Source organism: Gouania willdenowi, chromosome 6, assembly GCF_900634775.1.
Source record: "Gouania willdenowi chromosome 6, fGouWil2.1, whole genome shotgun sequence".
NCBI classification, from domain to species: domain Eukaryota; kingdom Metazoa; phylum Chordata; class Actinopteri; order Blenniiformes; family Gobiesocidae; genus Gouania; species Gouania willdenowi.
Genome location: NC_041049.1, coordinates 10,815,131 through 10,827,728, shown reverse-complemented (window position 1 = coordinate 10,827,728; position 12,598 = coordinate 10,815,131). Strand labels below are relative to the sequence as shown.

General features: G+C 39.9%; 1 protein-coding gene across 2 annotated transcripts in view; it reads right to left on the bottom strand.

Annotated features, from left to right (window-relative positions):
• Window positions 1-1,273: 1,273 nt before the first annotated feature.
• Window positions 1,274-12,598, bottom strand: part of chchd3a (coiled-coil-helix-coiled-coil-helix domain containing 3a) — a 100,991-nt gene continuing 89,666 nt past the window's right edge. For both annotated transcript variants that reach the window (XM_028449048.1, XM_028449049.1), the window contains exons 8-9: window positions 7,739-7,874; window positions 1,274-1,914 (exon numbers count right to left, since the gene is read on the bottom strand). In XM_028449048.1, the coding sequence (XP_028304849.1) occupies window positions 1,891-1,914; window positions 7,739-7,874 (160 nt within the window). In that variant the 3' untranslated portion in view covers window positions 1,274-1,890. The remainder of the gene's footprint in view (window positions 1,915-7,738; window positions 7,875-12,598) is intronic.

Sequence of the window (12,598 nt, the reverse complement as noted above, 5' to 3'; positions counted from 1 at the left end):
GTACATACTCTGTAGTGTTATAAAGAACAGGCCGGTGTCACGGACTGCGTTTACCTCGTACTGAGATCGATTATGAGCACACGCACTACCGGAAAATGCATTTTTGCTACTTCCACCGTGCTGAAGTTGTTGACAATCTCAGTCAACAACTTAAGTAATAGTGTCTGATGCAGCAATGTCAATATGAATAGGAATAGTTTATTCTAAAAAAAAACATGATTATAATAAACATTGCAATAAATAACAGTTAACCTCATGTAACTTTACAATAATAAGCTGTTGTATTCAAATAAATTAGCAATCTGATCATGGTAGTTATATTTTTTTTATCATTGGTCGATTTTTTATCGATGGTCAACTGATGTAATGTTTTAAGCATTTTTTTAAATCAGTACAGCAATATCTGTATGACATTGCGCATGGCAATTCCAGAATGAGTACATCTCAGTACGTAGCAGTCATGTATTGAGATTGTAAAACAATCTCATTGTAAGACAATCTCAGTACTGAGGTAAACTCAGTCTGTGACACCGGCACTTAGCTGCGCGCATACACTAACTTGTGTGTATCTCATGACCTGTCAATCTATCCTCTGTAAGCGCAGTCTCACACACGCATCAGCCGCCGCGTGCACCCACTCCTCACATCAGGTTGAAATGCGCGTCTCTCTCTCACTTCCAATGAGTGAGACTTGAGAGCTTTGCTAGTATATCAGTGTGAGTGCGGCTGCTCAGATGTCCCTCCCCCCTGTCCGGTTTAACCCTCCGTCCGGTGTCACATAATGAGTTTACCTCCGTAATGAGATTATAACCCTAACCTAAGCCATTAAACAAATAGAACATGTCTGTTTACTTTGAAAACAAAAATAAACTTAAAATTTTTTTTTAGCAAAAATTCATTTTTCGGTAGTGCGCATGTGCGCACATGTGCATATACAATCTCAGTATGATGTGAACTCAGTATATGACACAGGTGTAACCCACATTGATTTTAAAATAAAATAAAAAAGTTTTGAAACATAATCGCCAAATAAGTAAAATAACAGATGCACACACTCGGACTATGTGGAAGCTGGTAAAAAAAAGTTTCAGGTTGAACAGACATTGTGTCAGGGAGAAACTTGCCCCACACACCCCCGATTAGTCTTGCTTGCTAATGCTGATTAGTAAACCTAAAAATTGGTTTTGTAAACCATGTATGGCTACTCTCTCTCTCTCACACACACACACACGCACACACACACACACACTCAAAGAAAACAGTGAGACAACAGTTCCTGCATCATTTCCTCTTTTTATTTCCTCGAATCAGACCAAGTGTTGTTCTGAATAAATTCTCAGCCCATAAATAGTTATTACCATCACACATATTCACATAAACAGATGCAGAGAGGAAACGGTGTGGGTTTACGTGTAAATTAAACTAACAGGAGCAAGAAAACAAAAAAGGGAGAAATGATCAGGACTGACTTTGATATATAAAAATAGGTGTTATTTCACAACTGTGAGTGAGGAGGATAAATGATGGGGGGGGGTCCTGAGGTCGTTGTAGTTTAATCCCTGCTGTGTTTTTTAAATGCTGGACGTGGACGTCTGTCGTTTTTCCCAAGTGTGGAACAGCTTTTGTGTCGTTCAATAGAGATAGACGAGCAGTAATCATCAGGGTAAGGGAGGAGTTAGAAACTACAAGGAAACGCCATAGATTTCTCTCCAAGGGGATGGGGGGGCTTGGTTGGTTTGGTGTCTCTCATCCAGATCGGCCCTGGTTTGGTTCGGATCCTTGGTGTCGTCTCACTCCTGTGCACAGTTATTGTGGGTCAGTCGGTTAGTGATCAGTGATTCCTCCAGAGATGCTCCTCTCGTTGCTTTTCGTGTTCTTCCCCCTCTTCCTTTAACCCCCCGTCCTCAACTTGTTCTGGAAACAGAAAAAGAAAAGCATGTGATAGAGAAAAGAGACAAAAAAGCAGTGGAAATAAATACCATATCACACGTGAGAGGAGACAAAAAAAGAAGAAGGCCTGAGAGTACAATAAAAGAGAAGAGGATGAATTGAGGTGGAGAAGCAGAGAAAGGACCCAAGGGCACTGGATTCCATGTTAGTGATAAGTGCAGCCACAAATCCCCAGCACTCCCTGTCAATAACCATTTGAGCCACTGGGCCTATCAGAGCCACTGGGTGAACAACTGCGTGGGGGGGGGGGCAAGGGGGAGAAAAATTAAAGAATCTAAAGATACGAGGCAGCAATGATGTGAGTGGAAGTAAAAGAGTCAAAGCCTTTGACACGGACCAACTTCATATAAAAGCAGAGCAGATGAATCCATGTCTGAGACACTTAGTCCAAAGGAATCAGTTTATTTGCTGCACTATTGATCGCTTCATGAAATGACTATTGATAAAAAAGCTATTGCTCCTTGCTTTGCTTACGAAGCTGTTCTGCCACAAATTGACAGAAGCAGCACATGCTCAATATCAAAGCCCACAGGATGGTTCCTCTCTATTCGGTTTCTGCTGTGGGTTCAACCAAACCTGCTTCATCTTCATAAACTCAGAGATCCGCTACATGTAGAAACACTGAAATTCAATGAAACTTAAACATTCTGCATGAAATCCTATTATAAATAAACACAAACCTACAACCTGGTGTTAGGACTAGTTGTGAAGCAGACTGATTTGACTCTGAATGACTGTTATTTACCGTCAACTGTTTAGGTTGGGAGAACTTTTCACTGATCTCGTCCCTCCGTTGAAATTGTAGTTGAAGCTTTATTAAAGATAGTGGTCATGTACAGTATATAACCAACAAAAAAAATAGAGGTCAATAGAGTATTGCATTATGTGTTTTTATCAATTCGCTGCTGTAACAAGGGAATTTCTCCGCTGTGGGATTAATAAAGTACAATATGATCTAATCTAATTTAAAATTCAATACAAGGAGTAAATCCATGTGTTGAAGTTTTTTTAGTGCTTTTCTTCATTTTCTTTAATATAATTTTCGTTATTACTACGGACTACACAAGGATGTGTGTTGGAGCTACTTTTGACACGTCTTAAGCTGTTATTGAGAGTTCTTTGATGTAACTGAATTTTGTTGACAGCATTGTTTTTAAGTCTATTGTTTTACTATTAACCTCTTATTTTTGGTTTCCTGTCTTTAACGGCTCATTGGTTCACACCCCCCTCTGCTGTTTACTCTCATATCCTCCTTGTTCTTTCTTTTCCCACCCTGCTAACTTAAGTAAATTATTAATAATCAAACAGTGAGTGTTTTAAAAATCAGTTTAACTGCGAGCAGCGTAGTGACGTGCCTGCCTCTGTTCGACGCAATTCATTATTAGGCAGAGCTCAGCTCTTTGATTTAGGTATTAATATGGCACAGCCTAATTTAAATGGGAGAAGCGTATGCTTAGATACAGTAGTTAATACACTGACGCTACAAGCTTCGAACAAAATGAGGCTGATTCAGATGTGAAGGTTAAGGTGAAAGCACACAGGATATTAGAAATGGGCTCCATGTCTATAACAGTATTGGCTCAATAACCATTATTTAAAATGTAAAAAAGATCCCATTTTGTCATTTTTATTTATTTAAGTTAATCATATTGTTTTGATGTGTCAAGGTACAGGTGACTGTTTATGTGATGGCCCTTAAGTTGTATTTAAAATAAAATGCACAGATCATTTGACTACTCGAAGACTTAGTCAAAGGATTAGTGGCAGCGCTATGTACCAGCAGGAAACGTCACAACTAAAGGTCTCCATGTCTTCGGTAGTATTGGTGCTCCAAAGATAGAAGGTTATGGGTTTGCATGTTGTTCCTGAAAGTGTGCACATATTTTTCTGACATCGTCATTAGGTTAACAAAACTGACCGTTTGAGTAAATGTATCAACCACTGGTTGTGGAGAACTGGCAGCCGTGAGTAAGCTTAGTATAGACTCAATGCTCTGCTGACCCAGAACAAGATAAGCGGGTACAGAAGATGAATGGATGCATGGTGATATTGATTGATAAGATGATAACAACAAAATGATGAAGTAGTTTCATTTCCATGCCAGAGAACTGACCAACACGCAGGCATCAGCCTGAACCCTTGGAGAGTTGAAAGGAGAGGAAAGGGTCAGTGTAAAAAAAGAAGTGCATGGGGGAGGAAAAGCCAGGGAGCAAAAAGCAGCCATGCAATGAGAATAAGGAATGAGGCGGCGAGTGCTGGATGGAGAGATCAGCCGTAGAGATAAACTTCTTTTCATTCATGAAGAGCGGGGGGAGAAGGAAGAAGGGGCTTTATCTGTCCTTCGCCTGCCTTCTTCTGCCTCTCTGCTATCGGGCCTGTTAAGTGATCCAAATGCATTGGAAATGTGACGAGGGATGAAGGGATAGTAAATGGAGGGAGTGAAGGAGAAGATGGTCATGGGGCAGGTGGAAAGGGGGGACAAAAGGGAGTGACAGCGGGTCCAAATGTTATCACAGACTGTGGTGATAAGGAAGTCGATTATTGGTGACGAAGACCAGGCAGATGTTGATCCAAACTGAGATTTTAGACAATTTATTTTGGTCTTAGTGTGATGGAATCCTGGATATTACTATTTTTTAATTGTACCTTGGTTTTCTGATGATTTAAACAAAAAGGGGGTATTCACATTGACAAATCCTAAAGCGGTTAAAACGCTCTAGGATTCGTTTGCTAGGATAGTTCTCCTTGTTTAGGGTGGTGTGAACAAGCAAATGAAGTCTAGAGTGGATCAAAGGGGCAAATTCTAGAGCGAATGTGTTTGTCAGTCTCGGAGCGTTCCCAATCAAAGATTAGGAGCATCGTGAACACAATCGCTCTCGCAGCGGATCAAACACATTAAGTATCAGCGATGATGTAGAGCGCGAGGTATTGTAGGTGGTCAGGAGAGGTAGACCACTAAAACCACCAAAAGCATGGCAACTTGTTGCTGCTTCATTGTTGAAAGTTGTGAAAGAACAAACAGATGAGGCAGAAGTTTCTGCGTACCCTTCACGGGCGAGATCCTTTCAACGTATGCACGAAACGCGTTTACATCCGGTCAGCCTATGGGCCCCGGACCGCCCTCATTGGGGGGAGGGGTAACCATTTTCGGTGTTCTGCACACGCCGCACTCGCGGGGTCGGCTGTGTGTGCGTGGCTGTAGCGCCCGACGGCTGTGCGTTGAAGCGGAAGTACAAACATATTTTCAGAGCGATCACAGGAGCACGTGCCCACACATGAAGCCTTAACGTCACTTGATTCATGATGAACAGTAGAATTTTAAAAGTTTAGCCTCACGAAGACCAGAGGAAATAATCCACTGTGCACACACACACCCCACAGTCGCGTAAAAACATGGCCTTCTGACCTCCATCACCACTCTGCCCAACGGAGCTCCATCCGCGGCGATATCGAAGTAAACTCTCGGCATTAGATTCATTAGGGTTTTTATTTTCAGTTTGGTTTTGGATTGTCAATGTTGCGTATTGTGTTTTGATCTGTTTTTGTATTTATCGTCCTTTTTTTTTTTTATTAATAATTAAAAACAATCACTTATTTACATGTGAACCATTAAAATATGTAACATCCCATGACCTCCTCTGACTTCCTTTTGGCTTCATGCCTCACTTTGATAAAGCTGTGTGTTCATACAACCATAAAAGGCACATCCTATATTGCATCCTGCCGTATTTTTCCGGTTGTGCAATTCTGCATAATATTCCTTTGGAGCTTTATCACTAAAGTGTCTCTTTTGCACTTAATGACTTTTAAAGCAAGTCTCAGACAGATAAGCACAGACAAACCCCGGAGTGTGCTGCGATTGCTGCGGGCTGATAAACAACCAGTGGATTACCATAACATCTTAGGTTTGCTTCCAAACTATTTCACAGATCACAGCTACATCAAGCCTAGGAACATCTCGCTAAATCTAGAGAAGCTAACAGGTAGCTTTCCTACTACATGGGTGCACGCACATATCCACTCCATGAATAAAACATTGAGCAATTTACATGATGTTCAGCTTAAAAAGGGCCTGCATCTGACTTTTAAATCCAAGTATAATACTCATGAAAGTGCGACAGAAAACTCAGTTTTCGTGGGAAAACAATGCAGAGTGTCTTTCAAAAATCTAATAGAGGACTTATATGAATGCAAATTGAGACATTTTGAGGACAAAAGATGTTTGATATTACAATGCGGGAGAGGGAAAATTAAGTTAATATCAACCTGAGTGACATCAGAATTAGCATACAGCATCCGACTGTGGGAGAGACAACTGTTTGAGGCTGGAGAAAAAAAAAAATATGAAAGGACAAAAAGAAAAAACAATCCTATTTAACTAGTAGCTATTACTCTTGTGATGGTATTACATTAAAAGACACTAGAACACAGTCAGGGGAACGCCCGTGTCAGCAGGTATTATGGAAATAGGCCGTGAGGTTTAAACTGCCAATTTCAAGTGGGTTTTCTTCAGGCGCCAGCAGCTCAGTGGAATCACATTGGCCCGTCTAAAAGCAGCGAGCACGCACATGTACAAGAATGTGTGTGTGTGTTGATTCATTTAGACATTTAAAAAGGGATGAGTTCACTACGGTGGCTAGAACACTGATCTATGAGGTCAATGACGTATGCTAACAGGCAGAGGAGACACAATCTACTCAAAGCTACACAATCAGATTCAGCAGCACTTACGCATCATCTGTCCATGAAGGCGCATGCACGATGTTGTTCTTCACAAAGAAGGAGGAAAGGTTTCTTTTTAATGATGCAGATTTATTTGGAAAAGTCATGCTTACATTAGTAATATAAGCATTTAAAAATATGCAAATTAAATTGAAGTTGTAGATCTGATTCTCAAAAAACAAGTCATTATTTCCAATAAAATTAGTTTTTTTAACGTGTGATTTAATTAAATTTCAATTATATTTTATGGTGATAAAATGTGTGCATAACATAACTGACTCTGTGGAAATAAAAAAACTGAAAGTTTAGTTATAGACCTTTTTACTTTATATGTTTATAACACACATTATGGTGGCAAATGGCAGGGGTTCTCAACCTTAGGGTTAGGACCGCATTTTGGTTTGCGAGACACTGGGAGGGGGTCGCCAGACCTTTGCTTTTTTTTATCCTTTTTCTGCAACTACACCCACCTTGCCATATTTTAACCTATTTTCATCCCCTTTTCTTGCCATTTTTTTGCTCCTTTTAATACATTTTTGCTACCGATCTCTGGCACCTTTATTTTGGTTGTTGCGGGCTAAAAAGGTTGAGAACCACTGGCATATGGGACATTGACATCATAAGACAGGTCTACAAGTGTTTCACTATCAAAAGAATACATCAAAAAGCAGCAACTGTGATGCGAAGGAACTCTATGTTTTCTGATGAGAAGGAAGAGCTCAAACGTAGCCTCCCTAACCAATGTGGATTTCAGGTTTACTCTAGTGGAGGATCTGGCAGTCAGCTTTGATTTGAATTTGTAACATTTGTCGCAGCTTTGCACTGCTGCAGGTAAGAGCGCTTTAGATGCCAAAGTATTCACTGGGGACTGTTTAGCATTTTTCTGCCAATTCTTCGTCTTCACACTATTGGTGTGTAAATGCCTCAGGGAGGTTTTGATCATTTGCACCGCATCTGTATACATAACATTATGCAAAAGATGGCAGTGACGAGTAGAACAAATCATGCTCGGGACAGATAAGAAAAATGCTCAAAGACAAATGGCTGTTTGGGAAAAATCTCGTACCTGTTTGGCGTTGTTGACACACTGCAGGTAAAGAGCCGCAATACTGGAGCAGTTTAGGGTTTTTCCAACGTTCTCTTTGTAGCAGGCGAGGATCTGGCCCTGCAGGTCTGTGCACACAGGATACATCTCATACCTCCTGTAACACAGAGATTGGGGAACAAAATAGTGTTTAGGACAGGTGGAGAAAAAGGTGCAAAATAAACAATGTAAAGCAAGTGGAAGAACTCTGGGTTATAAACATGAACAAAACTGTTGTTTGACATTATGTTAAACAAAAAAAATTGTGCCAATAGTCTCCAGTTGTTTGTTCCCTTGAGTATATACTGTCTACTATACCTATATACTATAGGTGTGGTTAGGATGATGACCATTCCTAATGAAGTATACCTGCAAGTTTCTGAAGATGCATTTTGAACCGACAATGACAAAAACCAGAGACTAAATATCTCCATTTATTCGCGCCCTTTGAAAGTTCTGAAAGCATTTTAAGCAAGAAAGTGACCAAGTAGAATATAGACATCTGATCATTTTATCCATAAAACTAGCAGGAACAAATTTCATGCTGACATTTCAGAGACTTTCGGAGACCTGCTATTGGCCACTTTTACATGGGAGCTTTAATTCCTCTTTAATTTAGAATAAAAGTGAAATCCTCTTTAAACAGACCTTGTAAACACTTAATTCCTATTGCAAATTTAATTCCAAATTAAACTTTTAAATCTGAATTAGGTGGCTGGTTTATTCCGATTTTAATTCCAAATTAAATAATAATAAAAAATAAATGATTATAGTCCTTTTTTGAACACTCAAAGATGCTTTACAGAATCAAGGGGGTATTCTTTCCCACCACACTTGGTGGTGGTGGTGGTAAGTTACTATTGTAGCCACAACTGACAAAAGTGCACCATCGGCCCTTCCGACCACCACCAACACTCACTCACTACATTCATACTAGGCAATGTGGGTGAAGTGTCTTGGCCAAAGACACAATGACGACACAATGATGACGCAATAACGACGCAAGTTAATTCTGGTCTTTCTGCGCGTACGCGACTTGCTGCGATGATGGTGATAACTAGGTATGGGCGATATAGACTAAAAAAAAATATCCCAATAATTTCTGGTATTTATCACAATAACAATAAAAATACCGATAAATAAAAACAGTAAATAAATAAAACAATTCCCAACTTAAAGTGTAAACAGGTTCCTTACAAACAAATAAATCAACACTAAACACATTAAAAAAAAGGCTACAATAGCTGATGACTCAAAGAGCTCATGGGCTGATATATTATGGAATAAATGTGTGCATGTGGATCACTTCACCAGTGTTATTGTATGCGATTCATTTATTTAAAAAAAAAAAAAAAAACCACATGAAAAGCAAAAATAACTCCAATAGTGTTTTTACGGCTGCTGACTCTTTTTATTTTATATCTGATAATGAATTACATAAAGTTATGGTTGATTAATATCTCTCTGATTTCCTATAATTACACCAGATCAGGTTGATGATTTAATCATTCAGGACATTTAGGCGCAATAATCACAATAGTTACATTACTGGCCTTAGTTGAGTTTCCAGTTCATAATTGTTGCTGGCAGCATGCTTCTCTGTCACCGTGTTTGTGGGAACTTTGGGTGGATCTGGCGAAGAAACTTGGACTGGTTCACTTTGTTGGATGGTTGTCTGATCTTAACCAAGTACTGGTCCATGATGATTCGCAGCACGGCAGCTTCAGGTAAGCTTCAGGTAAGACGTGACGAGCACCGCCGTCACGTCCTGGAACAAGGTTTTTAGGGGCAATCTTGGCTAAATTGTGGGACAAATGGCCCATGGCCCTCACTAATTTCCGACATGAGAATGTATTGTTTCTATCGTGGGATGACATATTCTTACAGGCGAGAATGTTTTTGACGATATATCGTAAATGATAACATTCTAGATAAACGATAACACATTCTTAGTGACGACATAGTCCAGGATGGCGGCTCGGACTCCAGTCTAGACTATTTATTTAATAAGAGCCTTACAAGTCATGAATATAATGAAAAGAGTGGATGGACAAAAGCATAAACATGAGGACATTCACACAGACACCCCCGATAGACGTGATACGTCACGTACACCTCCTGTCCCTTCCCAACCCCCAGACCAAAAGTCTAATTGAATAAAGCTGAATAAACTGGTTTTCCATGCAAATCTCAAATTGGAATTATTATTTCCATGTTAACATGAATCAGAACACTTTAATTCCAAATGATTTAATTTGAAATTACTAATTCTGAATGAAGAAACATCACGTTACCGTGGCATTGTGCAACTGAGTAAACTTCCGGTTAACTTCAAAAAAAGAGCCCTATTTACAAGTGTTAAACTAATGGAAGACAAGAAGAGATGCTTTTGTTTTGAAAAGGGGATGTTCGATTTTTAGCTTGAAGCTGGTCCCAGGACGAATTTACGTTCCGCTCGCAATCCATCATGGGGCGGTTGAGTATGACTAGTGTGCCCACCGTGCATACTTCAAAAATGTCCCGATATGGTAAACATCCGCGTATTTCTCATGTACTCAATCTTTCCATACTATCTAATGTGAACGCACTACATACTCATTTTGAGGTCAGACTTAGTATGAGTAGTACGTTAATATGTTATTTCGAACACAGTCAACATCTTATCGCCAATCCCACCTGAAAGACCTGAGGCAAGAATTAGCAATGCTGCAATAGCAAAGAAAAGAGGTCAAAGGTCAGCCTAAAGCCATCACATGACAATGTGTTGACCACAACACAACAGTGAAGCCCGAGGGTTTTCATTCAGGGAACAGAAGGATCCGTCAGTGTCATGGGATCACGTAGAGGACAGCTACCAAGTCAATGAGCAATGCTGAGTCATTAAGAATTAGTGAAATCCAGACAAGTTTATTGCCAACATTAAGATGATAATGATGCAGCAGAAACTACGGGAGCCCAGTATACTCTTCTGCCAAATTAGTTTTTTTTTTGCTAGTAAATACCCTTGAAGAAGTCTCTCAAAACAAAGAGTATTGATTGCTTCACGGGCTCCACTGTGTTCTAGGGAATCCATGCATTGATTGAGAATTTCTCCCTGAATGCGTCAACCATTAATAAACTGGATAGCCATCGGCTTTAAATGAAAAATCCGATGTTTGGGCTTCTAAAGTAGGTTCCACTGCAGAAGTTGTCTCCTAACACGCTGGCTTATTGGCTGCACGTCAATACGTTAGCATGTGCTGATCTAGCCATGAGCTTTACTGCTGCCGTTAACCAAATGAAGAACCTTTTGATGACAGATGCTGATTTTAACTCAAGTTGCTTAACTTGGCTTTATTATTAGTCAATGTAAGTAGCTGGATTTGTTTTTTTTCTAGCTGGTCTCAGCAGTGTGATGTCCCAGCAGCACATGCTTCTTGCTTGCCTCTAACTGCTTGTCTGTCTCTTCACACACCCCATAAAAATCCATAACGACGACACGTGCGCATGCTTGAGCTATTATGCTAATGGAGGTGTCATCATTTTACTCACACCAGTGGCCAGGACACTCCATCTGCCTCACTAAACACGCCTTGCATGGGTGTAAAAGACAAGAGAATTTGCTGGTCAGCATTGCTGGAAATCTCAAAGGAGTATTGGGGGGGATCAAGATGAGCCCCTGCCGGCGCAATCAGATGTTTGATTTGCCCCCTAGAGAGAGGAATTACCCTCCTGATGGGCACAAAGCACAGGGTTGGACATATGGGTCATTACCCGGGCGCCAATGCAGCAGGAAGTTGTTGCAGTGCAGAAATGTGCATGAGTGCATCCCCAGATGACCGTATGTTGCCACAATTGTCTCGTAAGCCCTTTGAGAGCTTACTGAACACAATTTTATATTTGGAGCCAACAGGGATGTCAATTGTCATTTCAACAATTGTTTTTTTTTAAATAAACATCAAATGATTATAAGACACAGAGGCAATGGCCTCATGTAAAGGATTTTCAATATTTGTGAATGGTGAAATAACCCCAAAGTTGGGGTCCAAAATTAGGTTGCATAAAGAACAATTATTTTATATCCTAAAAAAAAGAGTATTCTTTATACTATCAATTAAAACAGAGACCAGTTTTTTCTTACATTCCCACATGCAGTTATAGGCCAATAAAAAGTAAAAAAAAAACAAGTGTTTTTTGGGACTTCAAGAGACTGTCACCCGAGAACCGATGCTTACAGGTATATGTGACTAATCATTAGTGATGTGAACAGTCTATGTACATAGCTCAAAGCTGAACAAATTACAGGGAGCTGAGATATATGCAAAGTTGTTTACTGAAGGCTGAAACATAGTTGAGCCGAAACACTAATAAACTGTTTTTCCAATTTTAACATGCTAGCATGTCCACCAGATAGGATGTATAGCAAATATTTCTGTATATTCCAAGGGAGTAGGTGGAGCTGTATTCCTATACCAAACTTCAGTTTCCTATGTGATGTAGTTCCTAAGATATTGGATGCTGAAAATGGAAGAAAAATAAGGACGAGCGAAAATCAACACCTAGCCCCCTCACTAAATTGGCCATATCTCAAAAAGCATTAATTCGATCCAACTAACAATGTACAGTGTGCCTATTGAATAATCACAGAACAATTGGTAGAAATCAGAATTTTTTTAGACCAAAGTGCGTGGGCCATTTGTGAAATGACATGGAATGAAGTGCTTAAGTTGCCAAACTTAAGGGTGTTAAATAAAGAAGATAGAGGAATGGTAGAGAATTAGAGGGGAAAGCTTGTCCGACTGGGCTGATTTTGTACATAAGGATGGTACATATCTTCAATCGGGAATACTCATCGTCCAAACA